We start from the raw sequence: 26,590 nt of genomic DNA, 5'->3' as shown, positions 1-26,590 counted from the left end.
GGTGCCTGGGCTTTTGGTACCTGCCAAGAAGGGCTATGCAACCAACCCCCAAAAAGCCCTAGCTGTTCAGTCTCTGATGAGCTTCCCGGCAGACAACACTTCACGTGCGTTATCACAATGCAGCTTGTGACTGAGGGAATGATGTGTGTCCTGTGTGACGCCACCTGGAGAAGTCTCTGGAAGCTTGTGCCTGGATTCCTCCAGACTGTGCCCCATGTCCCTCTTCACTTTGCCAAGTTTACTTTGTGTCCTCCCACTTAATAAGTCATAGCCATGAGTATGACGATAGGCTGAGTCCTGGGAGTCCTCCCTGACTTCCTAGGAGTCATCAAAACTGGGGATGGTCTCGAGGACCCTCCAACAAGGACGGTGCATAGCAGCATATCATTACTTAGCATTTCCACTCTACAGATATAACAGATGGGAATAACTCTAAGGGCATGGGCAATAGTAAAATAAACTCAAATATTAGGACGTGATGAATTTTGAGCACTTTTTATTTTTAATGTAATTTATTTTATTGTAAGTTTCTGGAATTCAATTTTTAATAATGGCCATGTCTATCAAACACTCACAGACTCCCTGAAAATCCAGCTGTGGGCTGTGGCAAGCCAGTGCATTCTGGCTCTAGCACACTACTAGGTAAGGCTTCTAGGTGACAGATCCTGTTGGGAATTCTTAATAAGGAAATGGTCTGGCTCTCCTGGCCCCCAATCTGGGTATATCTACCTTGCAGTTTCCAGGGATCCAAACCTTAGGACAGCTGGGTCATTGACTTGTGGGCCCTGTCTCTCCAAAAAGTCACCTATCTTGTGAGCCTTCTCCCCCGTGGGGCCCTCTTTCCTGACTTCCGCATGACGTAGCTCTCACCTGTGGACACGATGGTCAGCTTGGCCCCACTGGCCATGAACACAGGGTTGAGGTCAGAGATGGGGCTGGCGGTGATGATGTTCCCTCCGATGGACTAGAATAAGCAGAGAGTGTGCGTGAGAGCCCAGCCCACCCAGGAAAACCTTGCTCTCACAGCAGGCTGCAGAACACAGGGCAGGTAGGGGACACCTGCTTGCTGAAGGCACGCATCCAGAACCACGTGCAAAACCTGAGATCCGAACACTTGGGATTGGATCTCATCTCTAAAATTTACTTGTCGGTAATGTGGGTCAGCTCCTTGAAATCTGCTCAATTTCATCCAAACGTTTTCTGAAAGGGTTGAGGTGGTTTATCACATGATGCAAGCAAATACTTCCTGGAAGTAGATTCCCACCCAGCTGGAGAATTTAGTGGAGCTTTCTGAGCTTCTGTCTACTCAGCCACAATCAGAGGTGTCAGGTGCTTGGGGTAGGGTGAGGGAACAGGGTGGGGGCTGTGTTTCCTTTGGGTTTTGTTCTAATTGAAAACAACAAAATAGAATGGACGGGGTGGCTTTCCTTCCCCCCCCCCAACCCCCGCCAACCCTACACCGTCAGCTCTTGTGAGCCGCCAATGGTCCTGGGTGTGTGAATGCCGCTAGCAAATGGGGAACCTGGGGGCTAGTCTGGAGCTTAGTTGTGAACAGTCAACAGCTGGACCCCTCCCTCCTCTCTGGGGGTGTCTACCTCTGGCTCTCCCCCCAACGATGAAAGGTAGTCCAAGACTACATTTGGCTCAATCTCTCATCCACTTGCTGATAGCTTCGGCCAAGTTCAGGAACAAGGTGGGTAGGAGGCTCCATCTTGCCAACCTCAGGGGTACAGACTGAGGCACACAGCATGTGTTTCCGAGAGTGACCCGCAGGCCGCCTTCCCCAGAAGCACCTTTGGGGCTCCATCCCAGCCCTACTGAGTCGGAATCTCTGAGAGCAGTGCCCAGGAAACTGCATTTTTAACAAACACCCCACATAGCTCTAAGCACTAGAGTTTGGGGCGCACCGGATCTTCAGCAGAGGACAGACTAGCCCATCTGCCTTGTGACAAAAGGCCCCATGACCTCAGCCTTGAGGGCTCCTGAACAGGGACTCACCGCCACAGACTTGACCTGCTTCCCAGCAAACCAGCGCAGCTGCTCCAAAACACCTTTGAATACCTCTGTTTGGTGGACAGGAAGGTTGGCGACTGCATCGAGCAGCGTCTTTTCCACAAAGCTCAAGGGACACGAGGCTCCGAAGGAGATACCTGGGAACACATGTGCAGAAAAACAGCGATTCCCTTCACAGTTCAGAAAACACTTGGACACACAGCCCCTACCATGCTTTACTGGTACCTGAGTGACGATGTACCAGCTCTCACATCCTTATAGGGATGAGGAAATTAACGCCCAGAGAGGTGAAGTGACTTGCCCCATGCCACCCAGCTAATACACCAGCCAGGACTCAACCACAGCCCTCTTGATCCTACAACCAGAATGCTCTCTTCTCTAAACCAGTGGTTCTCACCTCAATAAAAACAGATCTCTGAGGGAGAAGTCCTGTTTCTTCATTAAAGTACCCAAGACCTCCCAGCACTGACCTCTTCACCCTATGAGCGATTCTAATGTGGAACCAGGATTGAGAATGACTGTGGAGAATCTCACAGGCCCCCTTGACCCCTGGCAGTCTGCCACAGATGCTCAGTGGAGGAAGGCAATGAAGGGCGTCCCTGCTCCCCACGCAAGGCAGCTCCAGGAGAAGCAGGTGGCAGCGCAGCCAAAGGAGAGGCTCTCCTGGCACCGACCACCCCTCCCAAGGGACCCATCCCCTGCATCCCAGCCTTCCGTGGGCTCAGGGCAAACCCCTCCTTACCCTCAGGTCCATGCTCCACTGAATTCAGCTCAGGGATCCAGGCTGGGCAGACCATCTTAGGAAACAGCTTATTCTTAAATTTCATCTCAATGCCTCGAGAAAAACAAGAAACCCGAAGTTAACAGGCTACTACCAAGCGGGCCTCGGCATTGTTCCCACCACGCACACAGGACCTATGACATATTCATGATCGCATCATGCTCTGTGGGTGTCTTAGGACTGCGGTTTCCACGCTATCAGCTGGCAAACTGTGTCTTTCTCTCCCTCCCCCCAAAAATCCTAGTGGAATTCAGATGAGATGAAATTCGTTTTTGCCTTTTGATTTCTTTTATCACCCAAAAAAGCTTCCTTTTTTTTAAATTTAGCTTTCTGACTCTGTGCTTGGACCTTCAACACCTTCAGATTTTCTGCTCTTCAGTAAGGAGAGCCTGCTTGATCCTGTCATACACACTTCGCACACATGGAGCCACCATAGGCCCTGCTGATGTGTCTTTTAGTGTTAAATGAGATGAGATGTGAATTAACCTGTGTGTGTGAGTATGTGTCTGTGTGTGGGGCAGGGGTGGGGGATAGTAGATGAAGCCGCAGCATGCTAAAATATGTCAGGAACCCATGTAAGCACTTTACATGTTTTAACTCATTAAATCCTCACAATAGCCTTGGGAGATACTGTGATTTTCAGTTTATAGGAAGAGAAACTGAGGCACAGGAAGGTGAGGCTCTTGCCCACATTACACAGCTAAGAACAGACAATTCTTAGAGCTGGGGTATAATAGTCCTAATAACACGAAAGTCTAGCATTCAGACAAAAAGGAAAATCGTCTGAGAGAGAAAACATCAAATCTGCCTCCTGGTCCCCGACACCTGCCTGAGCAGGACTTTGCAGGACCACACGTCTCTACCGGCCTTCTGTCAAGTTAGAAAGGTCTGTGAGCCCCTCTGTTCTGTTCCTGAGACCTGGTTAGCTCTGCACCTCCCAGCCCCTCCCACAGACCTACAGATGGGAAGGTTCAAAAAGAAATGTCTGCCCATCCTCCCCACCCTCTCGGGGGCTATTCAGAGTGTCTGATGGGTGGCCCAGGCTTTGCGGAGTCTGGCCTGTTTGAATACCGGTTCCCAGGATAAAGACTGCAGACAGAGGCCATCCATGGCCTGTCTTGACAAGGTTCTCTCTATGCTCAGCTTCTCCAGCACCCTACCCTGGCTGTCAGTGGTTACACTGCTGCGTGTGTGTATAAGGGAGAAGGGGTGAGGCAGAGGGAGTGGTCGTAAGAAATTCCCTCTCACTTGGAGCTCATGAAATTTTTATGGATTCCCTTCTATTAGAATCTAACTGGGTCCAGGATGTTAGGTGACCCATGACAAGGAACATGTCACATGTCAAAGGAGATCAAAGACTCTTCCAGACAGTCTTCCTCCACTTTAACTCGTGCTGCCCTGGACCCCAGGGCCACAGCTACGCAGACCCTCAGGACCACATCACCTGAGGCACATCTCACGTGTCCACGTTACTGTAGCTGGGGTCTCTGTATCACACCTGTGCTCACGGGGCCGGGGCCACATCTGTACTCTGCTAGCTTAGAGCCAAGCCAGGCCCTCCTCTCTGTGTCCTCAGATCCAACAAAAACCCAGGACCCAGGGCACTCTTTCCAGAACAATAGCCAGGAGTCTCCCACAGGATGGTGGTGGCGGCTTAAAAGTATGTCGATTGCCCCGAAACCAGAGGTCCTCTAAGACCTTGGCTATGCCACGATCCTCTCCTTGGAGCCTCCCTGGGCTTGGGAGCCAGCAAAGGAGAAAAGGGCCAAGCCAGCTCCAGGAACGGATGGACATTAGCAGCGACCTGGGCACCTCTGCTTCCATCCCTTCGAGCACTGGGGAAGAGAGCTACACATCCCTCAGCCACCCTGGCCCATTCACGTATTGTGAGCTTCACGTCCCAGGTGGTGGCAGGAACAGGGCCGGTAGCCACAGTCATGGGCAACACAGACACAGTCACATTGGCACAGCTCTCCTTTGCCAGAAAGTGGGGGACAAGAGAATGTCATTTCTGGAACCCCTAGCATCTGTCACTGGCCTAGAACCTTGAATTCCACTGCTCCCCCCTCACTTCCACTGGGAGGTACTCCAGAGAACGAACAAAGAACCTGATCTGGGTAGCCCAGCTCCTCCCACAGTTCCCAGCACATAGCTGGCACCCGACGTATTTCCGGAGAGCGGTCAGTAAGGATCTCATCCAATACTCAGAACAGCCCTTTGAGGAGGTGTTATTCCCCCCTATATACAATGGGAACCAGGGCCAGGGGAGGAAAAGCAAGTTTTCTGAGGACACACAACCAGCGTGGGGTTGCCCAGGCAGACTGGCCCCTTGCAGGCTGCAGGCCGGCCCCGCTCTCACCGATCTCCGTGTTCCCCACCACCAGCTTGGCCTCGGGGTCCTGGGCTTTGAGGTCCAGCAGCTCCTGCAGGGTTGAGGCCTGGATCCAGGTCACTCGCTCGCCTTCAAAACGCAGCTGCTTCTGAGGAGTATCTTTCAGCCTCTGGAAAATGTAGTTTCTTGCCACACGGTCTCCTTCCTATGGCCATTCCCTGATGAATTTAGGTCCCCAAAGGGGTCTAGTCTTCTACTGATTCGTTCAATACTGAATTCAGAACGAGGATCCAGGTCCGGGGAGAAGGAAGGGGAACTTGCACGTACTGAGGCAGGGAGGACGTGGCACACACATGATCTCACTTAGGCTTTAGGAGACCTCTGGGGAGGAAGCATCATTAGCCCCACCTTTCACAGGTGCAGGACGAACCTGAGGACCCAGGAGGTTATGGGACCTTCACCTGCCACCAGGTGACCTGAACTGTTCTGACCAAAAGCCCGGGTTCAGTGCAGTGCCCCCTGCCCCACCCCCGCTGTCCCCAGCAGGTGCAGTGGACAAGGTGTGGGGGGGACGAGGTAGCAAAGGAAGGGGTGTCAGGAGGGAATGCAGCAGAGGCTGGTTCTAGTGTGTGAGGGGTGACCTGGGGCTGGGAGAGACAAACCCCAAATCAAACTGACAGTTTGCTCAAGGTTACACGATCCAGAGAAAGGTGTGCCGGTGGCCTGCCCCAAAGCCCTTCCTTCTGTCCCATTGGACTCAACAGGCTATCTTCATGTGCTCAACAACCCCCAGGGAATCTGCACTCGGGAACTTAGAGAGAGGCACGATTCTTTCCTGGCCATGAATGTGGGAGCGAAGAAGCAGAATCGTCACGGTGGGAGGATGGGTGTGAGAGTGTCCTTAAACCAGAGCAGCAAGCCATGCATTGTGCCCTCTGAGTACAGCTTTGCTTCTTTGTTGTTGGTTTGTAAAATAATGGACTGCTTGCAAGGAGGAGAATGGGTGCTAAGGGACTTACTTTTACATTCGACGTAGCCAGGTCAGCAGATGCTTCTGGAGCACCTGTTACTCTACACAGGGTCCTGGAGGGATCCACTCTCTGTGCTCAGAGTGACATGTGTGCGACAAGTGTGGGTCCCTTTGGGAGTATGTGACAGAGGGACTTGACCTCCAGTGTCAGAAGGGGAAAGGAAAACCCAAAGGACAAGGACACAAAGGTCCCCATTGGTATGAATAAAGTGGGTCTCCAGGGGCTCATGGCACACAGACTTAGCGGGGCCTCTCCGCGGGGCATCACCTACCAGCAACTCTGGGGGGAAGATGGGCTCCTGGGTGGGATCCAGGGGCATGAACTCCTCCGGGTTGAATAGAGATGGCGAGAGAGTGATCTGCTGGGAAAGGGAACAGATGAGTGATACCTCATCTCCTCCTCTAAAACGCCTGTATGAGGGTTGATGGGGGGTGGGAGGGAGGGGAGGATGGGTGATGGGTATTGAGGAGGACACCTTTTGGGATGAGCACTGGGGTTGTATGGAAACCAATTTGACAATAAATTTCATATATTAAAAAATAATAATAATAAAAAATAAAACGCCTGTATTATCTACCCAATCCTTTGTCGAAGCAAGCTTGTTTGCACCTGCCCACCCCCACCCCAGCAGGCTTGGCAGGGGGCCGTGCTCTTCCTGGGAAGCAGGAACAAGGAGGTCTCGCCAGAGGGGGGCTAATGTGCACATTCACACCCCCCCCCCCCCCCCCCCCCGTCTCAGTGTGGGCATCAACGTTTCCTCTTCTGGCCGCACTGCTGAGGTTGTGAAGAGAGTCCGCTGCTCCTTGGATCTGAGATTGGCCCCCAGGCTTCCAGGGAAAGGAGGTCCCACTCACCTTGTGGTCTGTCTTCTGGTTCATGCAACAGTTCAGGTCGTTCCCACTTCCTCCGCAGCACCCACCATCCTAGAAAGATGACAGATATTCACACAGAAATATTTGCAAAGAGTTTTCACAGAAGCTAAAGACCCTGGATCGTGAATAGTCAACGAAATTGAGGCCTGCTGCTGTGCCAGCATCAGTAGAAACAGCCGCCAGCCGCTCCCATTCCACTGACCTCTGCGCAGATGGAAGACCTCTGCTCTAACCACTCTCCCTTTCTTGGTTGATGGAGACTAAGTCACTCATGACTAGACAAGTAAGATCTCCCCTGGAAGCACCAGGAAATTTTGAGAAAATGTCTCTATTAAAGCTAAGTCCTACTCTACCAAAACATATCTTTAGGTCCATTTTCCCCCTTTATTCTCTGGGCCCCCAGGAGCCTCTACTTCTACATCAGTCAAGCTCTGAGGGGGCCCGGATGGCCTCTTTCCAGGCTGGGGTCTGGTGGAGCTCCTTCAAAGCCTGTCTGGGCCCAATGTTGGGTTCAAAGAGGTGTCCAGCCAGTGTGCCAGATGACCTCACGAAAGCTAGACATACTTCCTTCCTCACTGTGATCCTATGCTTGAGGATGGGTACAGGTCTGATGACCCATCACCCTGGGGAAAGACTAGCTCAAGATCTTTCAGGGTGCCAGGGGCAGAGCACAGGGTAGAGCTCCCAGAACGAAGGAAATGAGGGTGGGGAAGGGGTGGGTCCACCTGAGTGATCCGTCCTGAGAAGACGGGAGTCTCAGCTCAGGACCTGGGAAACACTCTGGAATCATGGAATCATGCTCAGAGGCAAAGGTGGGAGAAACTCCCAGACATTGCCCCGGGCACGCCTCCAAGGCAGCCAGTTCCTACAGCAGCAGGTCTGGGGTGGCCCTTCTGCACTTGAATCATGGGAAACACCATTCCGTGCTGCCAGTTCCCAAGGGATGAGTCACACACACACCCCCCCCCCACTAGTGGGCCCAGGAAAGTGCCCACAGGGCCACGGAGGCTGAAAGTATGCCCTTTAAGAAAGTGCTGTTGGACCTGTCACCAACAGAGAACCCTGCCCTGGCCTCAGCCCCTGCATGTGCTGCCCCGTGCACAGCCGCCTTCTGCACAGCCTTGCCTTGGACATCACAGTGCTGTCTCCTCTGGACCCTCCCACCACGGCCTTGCCTTTTCCTCTGGAAGAAATAAATGTCCCTGTAGTGTCTCTTCTCAGCTGTCTTCCTGGAGAGGGGTGATGCAGGAGAATCACCAGGCCCTAACCAAAGCGAGGGAACCTGCATACAGCAAGCCATCGGCCTCGCTCACCCGGTGCTTGGTGGGGGAAGGACATATTTCACCAAAGTACCCTTTCCGGATGAAGTGTCAGCTCATTCTTCCTGACATTGTTCTTCTTGATAATCCATTGCCATGGCCATGACATAAATTACTGAGATGTACAATAATGTGTCACTCCCTCAATGTCTAATGTCAATGAGGTTGGATAAGGCTGGGCTTTTCTCCCCTGGAGAGATTTCTCCTTTTCTCAGCGTACTAGACCACTAGGCTTGTGCTCGTTTTACTGTTCCTCCATTTCCTTCCCTGCTGCTAGATGGACAGTGCCATTTCTTGCTGTGAACAGTGTGCCTCCTTCCGGCAAATCCTCCTCACTTACCTAATGTGTGCTATGGGCATGAAAATGAGGTAGGCAGGTTTGTTAGAACTGTGGGTACAGTCAGAGTTCAAAGGCTCTGAATTAGACCTTGGGGACAGGTCTCCAACGACCGGTGTGCATGAGCTTCTGAGCACACCCTGTGTGCGAGTCATTTGGGGAGCTCAGGCCACTCAGCTCTACACCGCCTGGCAGCTGGTCGAGGACCATTTCAACGATGACAAAACTCCAGCCCTGACAAGGGACATAACCATCTACTACACTCAAAAGCCCTTCACTTTTTCAGAAAGTAGGAGGGCTGATAAGATTGTAGGTCTTTGAGAAGCCTCTTAAGAAACAATTACGTGGGCAAGATTAACAATCCTTGGCTCTCAGGGAAGCTTGAGCAATTGATGTAGCTCAAATATTGCGTGATAGAAGAAATACTTAATATTTAAGATGTGCCAGGCACTGTTTAAGGGCTTTATAAGAAGTACTTTCCACAAACACTATAAGAATCATTATAGGCATTATTATAATTTTGTAATATTATTATAATTATATATGTATTATTACAACGTTATAATATTGTATGTGCCATTATAATCCCCATTTGAGAAACAAGGAAATTGCCCAGGGTCATACATCGGGTAAGTGAAAGACTAGGATTTGAACCCAGGTCTGCAGACTCCAAGACTGGAGGAGTCTTTGGATCTTTTTCATTTAAGTCCGCACCTCCTTGTTCTTTGTCATCAAACGCCTTCAGCAGAGTGGGCTGCCCTCCCTCCCATAGGCTCTGTCTGTGTCTCCACTCTTTGTGGTCATCTGGATACAATATCCTTTTCCTAATGTAGCACCCCGAAAGGTCAGTGAAAGGCATCTGACTCTGCCCCCAACCCAAAATTAAATTGAGATGAGACGGTTTGATTGGGGTCAGAGTCAACTCAACCATGTTGGGGGGTCAGGTAGAAGCTGGGGAGAGAAGCCAAGAAGGGAGAGGCCAGCCCTCTGTCCCCCTCCCCTGGCAGATGGCAGGTGTGTGTCGTGTTTATGTAATCAGTGCCCACACAGCCAGCCCCAGACTTCTCCCTCAGAGGTGTACGAACACTGCAGGGATTCACACTGTCTGGAGATCTCATTAGCAGAGTGCCAACCACGGAAAGCAGCTCAGAGAGGAAGGAGGAGAGGCGCAGCTGCGGGGTGGGCTGGGTTGTTACTTAACACCAGGGCTCAGCACCTGGCCACAAGAGCACTGTCAGACCCAAATGCCCTGGAGGAAATTAGCCTCGGGCATCGGTGCCTCTTCCAGGAACAAGCCTTCCCTGGAAGGGAAGTCCTCGTGCTACTGACGTGGATGGAACAAAGACAACAGAGTCCAACGCAGGTAGATCCACCAGCTGGCCATCCCCCCTTTTCCTCTTCCTCCAGGGGCCCTTGGACCCTGCCAACTGGGATTTTGGAGTGTCGCTGCTTGAGGAGCTGTCCCAGAGCCCCCACTTACCCTGGCGAAGGTCCGGAAGCCCTGGAGGATGGGTCTGTAGCCCGTGCAGCGACACAGGTTTCCTGTGGGCCAAGGCACAAAGCTGCATTGTCAGCACAGGCACCGGGGGCAGGTGAGGGGCTTGTGACTTTAGTCCTGGCTCAGTTGAATACTCACTTTACATATTCTGTTTTCTCTGCCTGGAACACCCTGTCCTCCTCCTCGTATTTCTGACTTCAAAACATCTATCACTTCTTCCAGGAAGCCTTCCTACACTGCCCAGACCGAATCAGGTGTCTTCTGAGTGCTCCCCTGGTGTCTGGTCATGGCCTTCTCAATGAGTTTATCAAACTACATTATAATCTCTCTTCCCATTCAGACTGCAAACTCCGTGAGCGTAGAGACCATCTTTCATCCCCTGGGACATCCCTGTGTCCCTTGTACCTTGTATAGTGCCTGACATATGATAGGACTCAATACAACTGATTGAGTCGATGATGAATTGAAATGGTGAAAGGATGCAAGTCTTCTCTGTTCAATTCAGAGGCACAGACACCATGCCCAGGGTCCTGGGCCCATTCACAAAAGGCCAAGTGGGAAGCCAGTTCCTGCCCAAGGCTCGGAATCACAGCCACCTTCCTCATTAAGTGGCCTTTGCAGAATCCTGTCTAATAAAAGCTGAGAAGAATGGAAGCCACTAGCCTCTGTGGAATTTTCCACATGATCTCCTCCTGTGCCCACCAGGCAGTGCCACCCCATCTGAGCGCTGAAGGACACCTCGGGAAGATGAACACTAAGGCAGGAGACCCAGGAGGTCTCCAGACCATGTGAGTGTTCTTCAAACTCAGAGAGGGCTATGCTCCCAGCAGACTGTAGCCACCACGCTGGGGTACCTGAGCCTTTCCTCCAAAAGGCAGTGCCCCATCTCCCAACCCATTCCTGGCTGACACTGTGGCCCTTCCCTAACCTCCACAAAGCCCCAGCTGCTATTCGACCCCTTAGGCTGTGCCTCCAGGCCCGTACCTTGGAAGGCATCCTCGATCTCCTCAATGGTGGGCTCAGGCTGGTTCCGGAGCAGCGTGTACATGCTCATGACGATGCCAGGGGTGCAGAACCCGCACTGGGAGCCATGGCTTTTGGCAATTCTCTCCTAAAAGGGACAGACCACGTAGACATATGCATTGGCGCAAACGCTCTCAGGCTCTCTAGATGACCCAGCTGAAGCCAGTCCACGTCGACAGGTGGCTTGGGGTAGCAGTCACTGCACAAAGTCAGTCTTAGTGCCGACTGTGGCCTTGGCCAGGTTACCAACCCTCTTGGGAGCCATAGGCCCCTCATCTGTATCATGACGACCACCCTAGTACTTATCTCTGGGGCTGTGGTGAGGATTTAATGACATAATTCACATGACACCCTTGACATTATCATACTTGGCACATAACAGGTAGTCGACCAATACTAGTTATTCACAGCAAAGCCTCTTCAAAGAAAACTGACCAGTAGAACCGGAAGTGCTTCTCACCCTCCATTCTCTGCATTGGACACAGGACGAAGCAGGCCCAGAGTTTTAAAAGATTTAGCCAAAATCGCACCAGGTGAATGGAAGAGCTGTGTCATATTCTTTTAATACACTAGCCTGCAATCCAACTCAATCAGCATTTTAAAAACATTTTTTATGTTTATTTACTTTTCAGAGACAGGCAGAGACAGAGTGTGAGCAGGAGAGGGTGAGAGAGAGAGGGACACACAGAATCCGAAGCAGGCTCCAGGCTCTGAGCTGTCTGCACAGAGCCCGACACAGGGCTCGAACCCAAGAACTGTGAGATCATGACCTGAGCCAAAGTCAGAGGCTTAACCGACTGAGCCACCCTGGTGCCCCTCAATCAGCATTTATTAAGAATGAGATGAACATGGGGCGCCTGGGGGGACTCAGTCAGTTAAGCCTCTGACTTCAGCCTCAGGTCATGATCTCACGATTTGTGAGTTTGAGGACCCCATCAGACTCTGTGCTGACAGCTCGGGGCCTGGAGCCTGCCTCAGATTGTGTGTCTCCCTCTCTCTCTGCCCCGCCCCGCTCACACTATGTCTCTGTCTCTCTTTCAAAAATAAGTAAACATTAAAAAAATAATAATAATAAAATAACAGATGAACACATTTTTTTTCCAACTGGAATATCACTACATTCTTAAGTGAAGGAAACCCTTGAAGTCCAGTGGGGACATACGAATTTGGAAATGTGTCATATAGAAGACTTTTATGCAAGATTTTTCGTTCGAGGAGATTCTCCATATTACATTATTATTATCATCATCATCATTATTATTGTCTTTTCAGAGTCTCTCCTGGGATTTATGTTAAATAAAATTGCTAAAATGTTGTATTTCCAGTGCCTGGCATATATGTTCATCCATTTTATAAATATTTACTGAGAGCTTAGTACGTGCCACACATGGTAAGGCACTGGAGACAGAGCAATGAAGAGAGACGAGGTCTCCAGTCTCATGAAGTTAGTAGGGAAACTGACAAAAGAGACAAGAAAATCCCAGGTGGAGGCCAATTCTGTGTAGAGAATTAGTACAAGCTGACAGGACCCGGAGTGACCAGTGGCTTACTTGGAGGGGTCAGAAACAGCCACTCTGAAGAGGTGACTTGGAAGTTGAATTTAATGACCTGATTTGGATCAGGGAAGAGTATATAGGATCTAATTACGTTTGTTAAGAATCATTTTAGCTCTGGCTACGTAATGGTTTCCAGGGGACAAGGGTAGAAACAGGAACCAGGACACAACAATGGTCCAGGCAAGAGGGAATGTGGCTCGGACCAAGCAGTAATTGGGGAAACTGACAGAAGATGAAGAAGCCATCATAGGCTTTGGGAGTCAAGTAGACACCACTTCTGGATGGATTGGGTGTGATACAGGAGAGAAGGAATCACAGGTGACTCCTAGGTCTTGTCTTGAGCAACTGGGCAGATGCTTTTGCCATTGATTCAGAGGGAGGAAGACTGGGTAAGAAAGAAGTCAGGGGCCAAATAGGATTTGTCAAGTTTGAGATTAGACATTCACATAGTGGTGTCAAGTATGCAGTTGGAAATATGAAACTAACCTCTGAGGAGAGGTCAAAGCTGAAGATATAAATGTGAGTGCTGTGCACACGTAGATGGTATGAACTTGCCTAGGGGGAGTGTGCAGCGCAAGAGGAGAAGGGCCCAGGCCCCAGCCAGGAGGACATTGCAGTAATCAGGACCTCCACCGGCAGGGAGCCAGCACAGGGCACCAACTAGGAAGTAGGAGGAATTCGAGCAAAGCGTAGTGTCATAGGAACCACAAGAGAAAAGCCAATGGAAAAGCAGAAGTGAAATCTGGCTCTACACCTTACTTGGGGCCAAAATAAGTGCATTGGGAATAAGAATCTGTACCATTGGAAATGAGGGCTTTGGCTGATTATTGAGATATGAGCCCTGTGGTTCAACTGTTCTGTCTTTCATCTGCTTGTTTCAAAGCAAATTACAAGCTCAAATTACCCCTCTAACATCTCCTGCTGGTTGGAAAAGTTTAATGATTTCCCCCTATTGCTCCCTAAGAAAGGAAGCCATAGAGGTGAACCATTACCCCTGTGACCTCAGGTGACTGGTCAGGACACGCCTTCCCTAGAATACAGCCAGCTTGCTCAGCCAGAGGCCCTGGCCCCACATTCACGTAAAAGTGCCCAAGAAAGGCACGATCTGAGCAACATGTCTCCTCAAATGGCCAGTGGGCCTGCCTCTGGTACCTTCTGTGACTATAATGTCCAGAAGACCCCTGCATCAGTTTCCCCACACAAAGAGCTCTGGAAACAATGGCCTTCCCTTCCCACAGTGCTCTGCTGTCATTTCTTTCCACGTTGCCCCAAAGCATTGGATTCTCTCCACAAAACCTCTCAGATTACTGTCCACTCTTTGTACCTAATTTCCATCCACTGCCAGGTGGCCTGATACCATCAGGAAAAAAGCCTCGGTCAGACATTCAGATGCCTCTATTCTCTTCTTAAGCCCGTCCTAACCTCCATGTTAGTGAGGATAGAGGCATTGTAGCTCACATCTGTATTTTCTGCAGGCAGGACTTGAGAGGAGCCATGGGATTACCATTGGAGGGAGCAGGGAATAGGCAGGCTTCTTAATCAAGAGCACAGAGCTTTTGGAATCTTGAATATGAGATGACAGGGGTTCCCTAAGCACACTCGGGGGCTGGGTGGGGAGATCCATCACCGCTCCCCCCTCCGGGTCTGGCATGACCCGACTGCCCTGGCCACCAGATCTGGTTGACCTCGTGGTTCCCTCGGGGTCATGCAATGGTCCCAGGAGGGAGCTTTAGGCCTGGGGCCTTGTCTTTCCACCTCACCACCCCCAGAGGAGATGGAGAGGTGGCCGGGCCACAGCGCCTCCCAGCCTGACAGTGACACTCAGCCTCACATTCCCAAGAAAGTCTGTAGCCCTGGCCTGAGCTTCTGTTTCCTCCAGTTACCTGCACAGGATGCAGCCTCGACTTGGTGCTTCCTATTCCTTCCACAGTCGTCACGGCAACATGATGCAAAGAGCAGATGGGGGCCAGGCAGGCATTGGCAGAAAAGTGGCTGGAGCCCCAGATTAAGGTCATTTCATTGTCCACACAGGCCATCAGAGACTTTGAGACGCTTTGTGTCATTACTCCTCACTCTACGTTACATTCTGGCCTCTTCCACAGCTGTCCTCAAGTCTCCACCCAGGACTCTGGGCTAGCAACAAAGGAAGCCCCACCGCCCCCACGCCCAAGGGAGACACGAGCCCCTGCAGGGTCCTATGGAGCATGCATCAGTGCATCCTAGGCCTCCGAGCTGGAGCACAGGCGCCAGGGTCACCCGCAGTCACCTCTTAGCCCGACCCTGGAGGCTGAGTCAAGAGGAAGTTGCCGCAGGTTCCAGGCCCAGCTCATGCTCCTCTCTCTGTAGGGCCCTTCCGAAGCCTCTCCAGTTTCAGAAGCTCCAGTGCCTTTTGTTCCCCGGCTCTCAGCTACCTCCTTTTCTCCCATCCTCTGTGGGGAACAGGGAGGGGCAGTCCCCGGGAAACATGAGACACCAGCCCCTTACACAGAGCTTCCTGATATCCATTTTTCTATGAACCCCTCATCCATTTACTCAACATCAGTTACTGAGGGCCAGTCACGTGCCAGGCATTCTGCTGAGGGCTGAGGAAATGGAGGTGTGTACGATGCTCTTTAGAAGTCTGCGGTCAACTCAGGAAAACAGAAGCCAGCATAAAGTTGCAATCTAAAGAGTTTATAGTAAGCGTTTTAGGAGGGCTGAGCACAGGGCACTGTGGGACCTGCACAGACAAGGGGTACCCTACCCAACCTTAGGAGGTCAAGGAAGGCTTCCCAGAGGAGGTAATATTTTACCCAGTCCGAAAGAGCTAGCAAGAGTTAGCCAAGTAGAGAAGGCCTAGAAAAAGGGCACTCTAAGACTTGGATAACAACTTATGCAAAGACCAGGAAAACAGCGGGAAGAGAGTGTTAGGAGTCCATAGTTGTCCTACAGATGGGATGCTGGTCCCACAAAAGGAGAAAGCTGGGGATGGAAAGGTGGGGCACACCTTCCTCTATGGGCCATGAGTGCTAAGCACAGTGATTGGACTTTATCCTGTAGGCAGTTGAGACCAAGTAAAGCATTTCATGGGATGGGAAATTAATCTGGATCTTAGAAAGGTCTCAGGAGAGTCTGGGTGGCTCAGTCGGTTAAGCCTCTGACTTTGGCTCAGGTTATGATCTTGCCGTTTGTTAGTACGAGCCCGCCTCAGGCTCTGTGCTGACAGCTCAAGTCTGGAGCCTGCTTCGGATTCTGTGTCTCCCTGTCTCTCTGCCCCTCGCCCATCATGCTCTCTCTCTCTTTCTCAAAAATAAATAAACATCGGGGCGCCTGGGTGGCGCAGTCGGTTAAGCGTCCGACTTCAGCCAGGTCACGATCTCGCGGTCCGGGAGTTCGAGCCCCGCGTCAGGCTCTGGGCTGATGGCTCAGAGCCTGGAGCCTGTTTCCGATTCTGTGTCTCCCTCTCTCTCTGCCCCTCCCCCGTTCATGCTCTGTCTCTCTCTGTCCCAAAAATAAATAAACATTGAAAAAAAAATTTTTTTTTTAATAAAAAAATAAATAAATAAACATCAAGAAAGGTCTCGTGTGCATGCACACACACACATGCACACACACACTCACAACCTGACCCCTGCATCACAGTCCTTGCATGGACAATCAGTCAGCCGGCAAAGGATACACGATCTTGTTCTGGAAACGATCATACTTGGAAAGCATCACCGTGCAAGCCCCACAGCCCCCTTCTCCACAGCCCAGCTTGGTCCCGCTCAGCCCCACTGGATGGTCGAAGGTTAAGGAACACGAACTCACAGAAGTGTCTTTGCTGGGCCACTGGGAAGTGCATGTGCAGAGCCAGCCATCGCCCCACATAGGCTCAAGCCCCTCAACCCAAGGAGGTAGCAGACCCACACAGTCTCTGTCTCCAGAAAAGCCTACGCTGCACCCCAGAAGGCAGAGAACGGGATCATCCCCACTGCACAGAAGAAAGGTATCAGCGTCCTATCAGACAGCACCCACGTATTCCCTGGGACTGGGGTCCCACTGCTCTCCAATCCTGGAGATTTTTCTTGACTGCAGGGTCTTCCTGGAATGCTCTTCTAGGCTCCCAACCCTGTGGTCTCACTGGGCCGGTGAATCTGGCACCTCAAAGGCTGAGCATGTGGGGCAGCCCTCACATCACCCCGGCTGGGTATGCAATAAAACCACTCCCGCCTGAAAGAGACTTTGATCTCTTCTGGGATGTACTGAGTCCCAACTCTTCACCTTGGACCTTTTGGGTTGATGAAGTCCAGGAACCAAAATTAGGGTTGAATGAGGGGCTTTTGAATATCCACCCATAGGCTATGTGAACATAAATTAACAGGAAGATTCTTTGAGGTTGGGGACCACTATTGGAGCCATCTCTTACATACACTGGCAGGAATTGATAACTTTGAGTTTGCTAACATGCCTGAGAAATAGGCTATTCTAGAGAACAGCACTTAAAGCAGCCCCTTTGCCTGAGACACACCATCTATGTGCCTGCTTTCCCAGTAGGCTGCAAGCCTCTAAGCCATCCAGCTATCTGCCAAAGAGGGAGGTCATTATCACTGGTCATTTCCCACACTGGCAAGATGAAATTAATAACTAATGATGATATAGTATCTTACACTTGAAAAATACACCCATGGGACCATTTGATCTTCACAATAATTTAGTGAGCAAGTGGGGTAGGAGGTACTATTTCCCCACAGATTAAAACAAAACAAAACAAAACAAACTGAGGCCCAGGACGTAATGTGAGCCCTGCAAGGCAACACAGACCTTCAATTTCTCTTGTGTTAGGGCCTAAACACCATCATCTGATTCCAGATCTGGGGGCTCCTCTTTCACCATGCAGCTACCTCTTTCAAAACACATCTGGGAAATGCTCTTTGTGCCCTAAGTTATTTTTCTCACTCATCAGAATATATGTCATTAGCAGCAATTCAGACAATATAGAGGTAGGAGCCTCCAATGGTAGAAGCCCAAAGTCTAACAAAATCTTCTAGCCTGGGGATCTTTCTGGAAGCCGGAATAGATATCAAGACTGGGTTCTCTTCTTTTCTTTTCTTTTCTTTTCTTTTCTTTTCTTTTCTTTTCTTTTCTTTCCTTTCCTTTCCTTTCCTTTCCTTTCCTTTCTTACTCTCTTTCTCTCTTTGTCTCTTTCTCTCTTTCTTTCTTTCTTTCTTTCTTTCTTTCTTTCTTTCTTTCTTTCCCAGAACTCCCAGAAATGAAGTCTCCCCACCAACAGCAAGAAGCCACCTGGCCTTCATGTATGTGAAAACTTTCATTTGGGATTTCCTTTAAGATTCGACCTTTAGGGGCGCCTGGGTGGCGCAGTCAGTTAAGCGTCCGACTTCAGCCAGGTCATGATCTCGCGGTCCGTGAGTTTGAGCCCCGCGTCGGGCTCTGGGCTGATGGCTCAGAGCCTGGAGCCTGTTTCCGATTCTGTGTCTCCCTCTCTCTCTGCCCCTCCCCCGTTCATGCTCTGTCTCTCTCTGTCCCAAAAATAAATAAAAACGTTGAAAAAAAAATTTTTTTAAAAAGATTCGACCTTTAAACTAGCAATTGCTATAATCAGACATTTCTGAGAATTTTTGGCCTTTGACACCTTATGAGAAAACTAAATATGATGTCAACTATCTCTGAGAATGTGCCTCTCTTCTGAGACTTCCCAGGTAGAGAGGCTGGAAATAGACTTCTGTGCAGTCTTCTGAGCCTACTGAGTGATTCCACCTCTGCAAAAGAGCCACCAAGTTCATGTGCTGTGAAACTCCAGACTTGCCCTCTCCAGATGGAAAATCCAGAACAAAGTACACGAGAGCCAGACACCATCTGATAAGAGGTGAGTGAACTAGAGGTAAGCCCATGGACTTCAGACTTTTTTTTGTGGGAACTGAAAAAATCCTTTGTTGTCCCAGGACATATCACCTGAATGAGCCACTGGATATCCCTGCCCCTGGGGTGAGAGGAGGTCAGGATGAGCATCATCCCGGCAACCAACGCTGAATAGTTTCCAGTACGGGTGGGAGGTTAAGAGCCTGGCTCTGGGCTTTAGCCTGGGCTCTGTTAGCATTTGCCCAGAACATGAGCAAGAAGCAGGACCTTCTCATGTGCCAGCCTCACTTCCTCCTCTGTCAAAGGAATGGCTATGGACATCAGTGACATCAGGTATGAAAATCACCTTGAACTCCACCTACTTATAGTAAATGCTCTTTAAATGCCAGCTCCTATCATATTTTCTCTGTTGTTTCTGTTCTAGGGTCTCAGAGTACTTTCCTACCTTGAAAGACCACAAGGTATTAGATGTTACAGAACCCTGCCTTTGCTGAGGGAAGAGGAGCATCCCAAGGGCCCCTCAGGACTCCACTGTCCCTTGCCTCCTGGGGCTCACCATCTCCACAATGGATGGCACCTCTATACAGTTCCCCAGTTCAGGCATCCTTTCCCAAAGAACACCCCTTCCTCCGACCTTCCCTCTGCCTTCACAGAGCTGGGAAGATTGCCAGGAAGCCCTCTATGGGTCAGCAGGGATCTCCTGAGGAAGGCCCCCTCCTCAAGGGGAATGGCGGCGAAGCTTAACCAGGGCTAATGAGGGCCATTCACAGCTCTTCATTTTACACGCCCTGGATTAAACCCTGGCATCACTTGAGTCTTACCTGGAAGAGATCTTAAGAAATATCGGGAAGAATCCTCTCAGTGGACAGCAGGTAATTTTACTCCTGGAAGGTTCAGATGACTTCCCAGAGTCACACAGCTACTGAGTGACAGAGCTACAAAGCAGGGGCCCAGAGCCAGACTCTAGGGCTCTGTCCTCCACAATCACAGCCTCCCACCCGTCACTAGAAAGTGACATAAGGCCTAGAGAATGAGTCCCCATCGCCCCCTCCCCCTCCAAAGTCAGGATACATTTTCTTCTCAGGTAGGCCAAAAGGGTTGTTTCTGGGTCTGCATTCTTCTCCACCACCTAGAAGAGTAAAAAAAGAAAGGAAATAAATCCTAGGTATACTTAGCCACTGTCTTGCCCAAGAATCTGTGGAGTTAATAGGGATGTGCTAAATATATCATGAAAACCAAGGTCTGTTTCTTGGTAATTCCACAAGAATGAACATACGAACTACAAGCCGTTCTGTGTACATGTGGATATTCTCCAATTCTAAAATTCTACCTTAGTGCTTTGCTCTGGACCTACCATGGAGGGCTTAGGTATTGCGCCTGCTCTGTTGGGCTTGCCAGGCAGAGCCCCCTTAAAGTCAAACATCTCATTTCCAGCTGTTAGGTCACACCTGTGAATGTCAGGGACAGCTAAGAATGGCAGCATGCAGGTCTCTGGCTATGCCTCCCAGCATGTACATTCTCAGACAGTAGACAGCCGGTCTGTTGGCCTGTGTTCACAGGGAGTATTGTGTGTGTTGGGCTAGCACAGTCAATAACATTAACACATGTGAGATGTGGAGGAGATCTCAACCCAAAGGCCCACAAATGATGTATTCAACAAGATGAAAATGTGGTCTACAAAGTGAGGTACCAGTTTTCAATGCAAATAGTCTAAGGAAATCCATGACAACCTGTTTCACTACTCACATTCATCATATGTTTTCAAGGGTAATAGGGTTTGGGTGATTGGGATGATTAAAGAGAGAGAATTTGTGACAAGAATTTCTTTCCAGAGAATGGTAGAGATGTGAGACTTACATCTTCTTAAGCTTGAGGAGAGGAGGTATCTCACACCTCAAACTTTGTGAGGGGGCTTCCATATCCCCACATGTGAAGCTAACATACTGCCCTTGTAGAACAGGGGATATAGTGGTCTGCGTATCTAAAAGCTAGAGATAGGCTTACTGAAGAAGAAATGGCAGCATTGGAATTGGTGAGCACTCTCAGAGTTTGGGAAAGCAGAGGATGTGGAGGGTTGCCTGAGGACCTAGTGTAGTCCATGCAGAAGAGAGGAGAGTTGGTGTGGAGTTGTTTAAATCATCCCCAGAACGCTGACTGCAGAGGGTGATGGGACCTCCAACAGAGTCTGTGTGGAGTAGTCCTCCCTAAACTGGAGACTGAGGAAGAGCAGCAGGCCAGAGGAAAACACATGCCCGATGTCGTGAGACTTGCAGTTGAATGCTCCCCATGGTGGGTAGCCATCTTAACCAGCACTGATTAGATGAGAACTTTCTTGCTATCCTCACCTCTCTATCCTGAATTGAGACTGTGTATGGAAACATAGAAATGACCACAGCACTGCTTTATTGATTAGGAGCAACCCAACAAGTCATAAAACTGACAGAATTTGCCCCTTGAAGAAAGTTTAAAGGAAAGTAGAAAAACAAATTAGCTTTCTTTTATCACACCCCACAGATCCAGTTTGTCCAAAGTCCTAGTTACAAAGTGCACACAAGGAGTTATTTCTTTTCTCTCAGAGAAGTCATAAACACACAAATAAAGATTCCTACCTCCTTCCCTGCAGGAAGAAGCCTCTTAGCTTACTACTTCCCCCCAAATTGTAGCTTCTGCTTATCGTCCAACTCGGCTTTCTTCACATCTGCCCCCTGTTCCGTGCCTTCTGTGCCTTCCCATATGTTCAAGATAACATCCAAGTTCCTTAGACTGTCTTCCAAGGCCTTTTTCCATTATGTTACTAATCTTCATTTTCAGCCTTTTCTTCTTCTACTTTCCTGACAATATAGTCTTTATACTACAGTGAAACCTCTTCGGCAAAGACTTTTTATATCACTCCAGGCACACTTGGTCCAAACTTCCTTGAATTCCTACAGAGAATGGCTGTGCCACCTCACAGCACGGCTACAGGGTTGCTCCGGCAAACTCCACAGAATCCTCTCTCGACAGGGCCAGTGGGCATTCTGAAGGACAAACGCTTCATGGGGATATGAGCTTAGGAAATGCTGGGTTCAGCAGATTGCTCTGATAAAATTTAAACATCAAACCAAATAATAGCTCTAATGGATTATAAACCATTAAATAAAACTAAAATTTACGAGTCCAAAGTGGTAACTGATAAATAAACAGACTGGAGAGAAAGAAAGTTCTTTCTGACAGAAGAGTTCCAAGTAATGAATACAGTTAGCCTAATCTTGCAATCAGCACAATAACTGACCAAGTCAAGAAACATCAATGGGAGCTAAAACTAGTGGGTGAAAGGTTGATGATCAAGATAGTTTCACAGACTCAGAGGATCTTCTCATGGATTATTGATTAACTCTAAAAGGTAAAAAAGTAATCTCAAAGAGGAGAAAACTGGTGGATGCCACCATAACCAAGTGATCAAAGTTTGCATCCCAAATAATAGAGGAGACTGACATCATGTGCCTCCTGATGCAATGCACTGAGAACCACTTATGCTTCTCTTGAATTCCTGCCCAAAATGCAGACTCTGAATCTAATCATAAGAAAGCATGACACAAACTCAAAATGAGAGACATTCTAAGAAATAATGGTCTAGTCTCCTCATAAATATCAGTGTCACAAAAGACAAGGAAAGCTAAGGAGCCATTCCGGCTCGAGGGAAACTAACAGACACGGCAACCGACTGCCGGAGTATGACCCTGGGTCCCAGGCTTGGGACCCTGCCGTGGTATGACCCTGGGACCCTAGAAGAAGTTAAAAATGACATTGTTGGGGACATTGGAATATGATGCAGAGGGGTGGCAGATTAGATAATAGTGTTATGTCAATACCACATTCCCTGATTTTTAGAGACACTGGCTCTATAAGAATATTCTTACGCTTGGTTTAAGAGGTAAAATGGCATTATATCAGAAATTTACCCTCAAATGGTTCAAGAAGAAAAGTGTATACTCTATGTATTTATTTCTATTAATTACATACATAAATAAATATATAAAATTAATTAGGTACTTATATACATCTATATATCTACATGCATATATATAAATAGATACATAAAAATCTAATACGTGTGTGTACCATATAAACATCTCGACGTGTGTGTGTGCGTGTGTGTATGTGTGTGTACATACAGAGATAGAGAATGACAAATTTAATGATAAAGTAAAATGTGACAAAATGTTAAGTTGGTGAATGTGAGTAGTCTGTAATATCTCTTTGTATTCTTCTTACAACGTTTTAGGCAAATTTAAGATAATTTCAAAGTGCAAAGTTTACAAACTAAATTTCTTGAGTAGAGGATTTCTAAGGGCTTTTAGTACTCATGCACTCATTCTGTCCTCATTAATTGGGCACCTGTTATGTGCCAACACTGTGCTAAGTGGTTTAAGAAGGCGGGGCAGGGGAGGGAAATGGGTGATGGGAATTGAGGAGGGCACTTGTTGGGATGAGCACTGGGTGTTGTATGTAAGTGATGAATCATGGGAATCTACCCCCAAAACCAAGAGCACACTGTATATACTGTATGTTAGCTAACTTGACCATAAATTATATTTAAAATAATAATAAAATAAGATTCTGGGCAGGCATTAAAAAAAATAAACAAATACACCCTCTTCTAAAACAGAAAAGGTATATCTGAAAAGAGGATCTCATGGGGAGAGTTTTCTGTGAAACACATTTTGCAATATATTACTTTGCCAAATGAAAATCCTTCTCCTTAACTGGTTCACAAGCTCCTGAATGGCTGATGCCTGGTCTTAGAGATCATATTCCTCCGGTGTGTACATACCCAACAGGCTTAGTCCACGGAGGAGCTTGTAAATGGGGGTGAGTGAGTGAGTGGAAGCCACTGAGAGGCTCTCTGTAGCTGCCACCTGCTTCTTGTGGGGAATCACTCGTGGACACCTTTGGCTGCGCCCCACGTGCCAAAGTTGCCAGATTCCTCCAGGTGCCTCAATCTCCACTAAACAGAGTCACTGCCTCTAGAATCCTGCCCACCAAAATGACTGTCACTACAATAACACCAAAATCCTAACCAGTTCTTTCTTTCCCTCCAACTCTGACTCTAGAACAGAGGATATGACACTGGTCATCAAGGCCCATCACTGCCACAGAAAACACTTGAGGTATTTGATCAGTGGCATCTTATACCCTGTCCAGAACCCGAGCTGGTGGAGACAGAGTCCTGGACGGTCTCACACAGGGAGAATAAGAGGCTTACATTTAAGAGTGAGTCACTAATTTCTGGGGTGCCTGAGTGGCTCAGTCGGTTAAGCGTCTGAATTTGCCTCAGGTCATGACCTTGCAGTTGGTGGGTTTGAGCCCCGCATCGCGCTCTGTGCTCACAGCTCAGAGCCTGGAGTCTGCTTCAGATTCTGTGTGTGTGTGTGTCTCTCTCTCTCTGCCCTCCCCCCACTCATGCTCTGTCTGTCTGTCTGTCTGTCTCTCTCTCTCTCTCTCTTTATTTCAGGAATAAACATTAAAAATTTAAAAGAAAAAAAGAGTCACCAATTCCAGCAGCTTCTCTGGTAAGTTCTCTGCATAATATCCAACACCAAAAGAGTTAGATATAGAAAGGTCTTGGAAATAGAAATGGAAACAAACGTATTCACAGCTGCCTTGATCTGCCTGGGAATCCTTGCTTGGTCTTGTTTCCGAAGCACTGCTTTCACCTCATGACTTCTTATACTGCCTCTCCCCCTTTCTAGCAGATTCTCAAGAGGCCACAGGTTTATAACTTACAAACCTGAGTATGCATCACAGACACTGACAATAGGAAAAGCTTCCAGGGATAGTAGGGTTTGATGTGATGACACCATCTAGAAATTTGAAATTGCTCTTCTAAAGTGAAATGAAAATACACGGGACACAGCTTTGCCAAGCCAGTTGGACCCTGAAATGTCCTTTTCAGATCCAGTGGGTCACAGCACACCATCCCTAAAGAAGAGCAGAATCTTGTCCTGTCACACACAAACTGATGGCATAACAAATAATAGAATCTTAGAGTAAGACACGGCCTTGGAAGTCACTGAATCCAGGTGCTCCCTCGCAAACATTGACTAGAAAACTTCCACAGAAGACGCTTTGTGTGGGTAACCCTTCCAGAAAGCCAACTCTACTGTTTCTTGACACTCTCCAACGCAACCGCTGAGTGCAACAAAATTGTTGGAAATGTCAGATGCCAAAGTCTCACAAGCGTCAACAGGGAATTTTGCCCTGCCTCATGGCTAGCTTCCAGATGCCAGTCCTGAAAAGAAATCTACAGGGAGAGACACACCGAACCTGGAAGAACACGGCTAACCTCATCCTCAGTGCCTCCCGGTGGCACCACTCAAACTGAATCCGATGGTCTTCAGAGCACGGATGTTGCCATGACTCATGCAATTCCCTTGCTAGTCACGCAAACACATCCTGACAATTTAACCACTACCCGCCCTGTGAAGTACATTTTTGTTCTTGAAAATTACCTCAAACGTCACCCAATCTCTCAACTCAAAAGTGCCAATAGAGCAAAACAGATAAAACTACCCTTGTTTGGAGGGGGTTGGGCACCTTGGACACATTCATACTCACACCGTCCACATGGCCATTTACAAGATAAAACTATGGCTGTCCTTTTACTGTCCCTCTCATTCCCTACTGGGTTTCCGGAGCAGGCCAGGGTACCCCAGCAGTGGTGGGGGGGAAGGGGATGGGACTAGGCACATGCTTACACCCCCCCCCACCCCTCACCTGCAGTGAAATTGGCAAAGATTCAAAGCCTTGCTGTGCCTGGAAGACTGGTACCCACATCATAAAGCCCCCTCTGCTCCACAACCCCTACCTTCCCCACGTCCCTATGCACCAATGGAGGTCATCCAGGGGGCAATTTTATCAAAGTAAGAGACTAGAAACATTTATTGCAATACTGGAGAGGGGGGGAGGGGGAGAGAAACATGCCCCTTACGGGGAGGAAAAAAAAAAAACCAAAAAACTGTGGCTTGCCACAAGGTGTCAGTAAATGTCCTCACAAGTTAGCTGTCACATTTACATATGTGAAGTATCTGAATCAAAGTCTAGGAACATCTTCTATCCCGGTATCAGCAAGAAAACAAGTTCCTGCTCCTGCCAGTAAAGACAAGAACAAAAGCCTCAGGATGTGTTGGAATAAACACAAAGACGGAAGCGTGGTGGGTGACCTCCAGTCCCACCCAGGACCCTGTGCCCTTTTCCGGCTTTGTGCCAGGGTCTCTGCTGCTGCAGAGTCGCGCTGGCAACTCAGATCGCTCTTCTCGCCTGCCTCCCCCCCCACTCCTTTGCCCCTGGAGGGTTTTGACTGTGTTCTAGCTCTGAGAAGGTTTTCTCTCCCCAGTGTTACCCCAAATGCAGCAAGGCTTTGGAGAGAGAGAAAGAGAATAGGAAAGAGAGAACAGGCCTCTTCCAAAGGACAAACTTCCTTTTGGGGGAGCTGAGAAGCCAGACCAAAGGCCAGCTCGATCTTACCTTTTTGCCATTCACAAAGAAAACCAACTCATCCGCAGTCATTGTTACGGGATGGGGTGTGGGCCCCCTGCCTCCAGGTGCGGGCCCCCTGCCTCCAGGTGCTTCGCTCCCAAGAGGCACCAGCAGATATGGCCACTTGACAACTTGGAAACTACACCTCCCAATAAAATGAAACCTGGCCAGCCAATGGGAAGAAACCAGCCTAGAGCCTCAGGGCACAGGGTGTTCTTGGCAAAAGCTACCGGTTTACATAATCAAGAAAAATGCAAACACTCCTACAAGGTAAATCGCCCTCCCCACACCTGTGTCAAAGAGCACAGAGGGAGGCCCATGCAGAAACCCAGAAACCAGGAAGGGGAGGGCCTTTCCTCCAGATGACCTGCTGTCATTAGCACTGCCCTCATGGAACCTGCTTCTTCTCCCCCCTGCTGCAGCCACAGAAGGAAGAAGGGCCATGCACAGAGCCACGGCAGTAGAAATGACC

General features: G+C 49.1%; 1 protein-coding gene across 2 annotated transcripts in view; it reads right to left on the bottom strand.

Moving 5' to 3' along the window:
* The window catches only part of XDH (xanthine dehydrogenase), a 59,052-nt gene extending 32,797 nt beyond the window's left edge, over nucleotides 1–26,255 (bottom strand). The window contains exons 1-12 of one of the 2 annotated variants that reach the window (XM_043604204.1): nucleotides 26,107–26,255; nucleotides 19,672–19,729; nucleotides 16,421–16,517; nucleotides 14,646–14,754; nucleotides 11,168–11,294; nucleotides 10,166–10,227; nucleotides 7,012–7,080; nucleotides 6,429–6,518; nucleotides 5,154–5,295; nucleotides 2,756–2,848; nucleotides 1,999–2,150; nucleotides 871–964 (exon numbers count right to left, since the gene is read on the bottom strand). In XM_043604204.1, coding sequence (XP_043460139.1) covers nucleotides 871–964; nucleotides 1,999–2,150; nucleotides 2,756–2,848; nucleotides 5,154–5,295; nucleotides 6,429–6,518; nucleotides 7,012–7,080; nucleotides 10,166–10,227; nucleotides 11,168–11,294; nucleotides 14,646–14,754; nucleotides 16,421–16,517; nucleotides 19,672–19,729; nucleotides 26,107–26,148 — 1,135 coding nt within the window. In that variant the 5' untranslated portion in view covers nucleotides 26,149–26,255. The remainder of the gene's footprint in view (nucleotides 1–870; nucleotides 965–1,998; nucleotides 2,151–2,755; nucleotides 2,849–5,153; nucleotides 5,296–6,428; nucleotides 6,519–7,011; nucleotides 7,081–10,165; nucleotides 10,228–11,167; nucleotides 11,295–14,645; nucleotides 14,755–16,420; nucleotides 16,518–19,671; nucleotides 19,730–26,106) is intronic. The other variant, XM_043604205.1, reaches the window with a different exon arrangement.
* Nucleotides 26,256–26,590: the final 335 nt, after the last annotated feature.

Source organism: Prionailurus bengalensis, chromosome A3, assembly GCF_016509475.1.
Source record: "Prionailurus bengalensis isolate Pbe53 chromosome A3, Fcat_Pben_1.1_paternal_pri, whole genome shotgun sequence".
NCBI lineage: Eukaryota > Metazoa > Chordata > Mammalia > Carnivora > Felidae > Prionailurus > Prionailurus bengalensis.
This window is presented reverse-complemented; position numbering and strand designations above follow the sequence as displayed.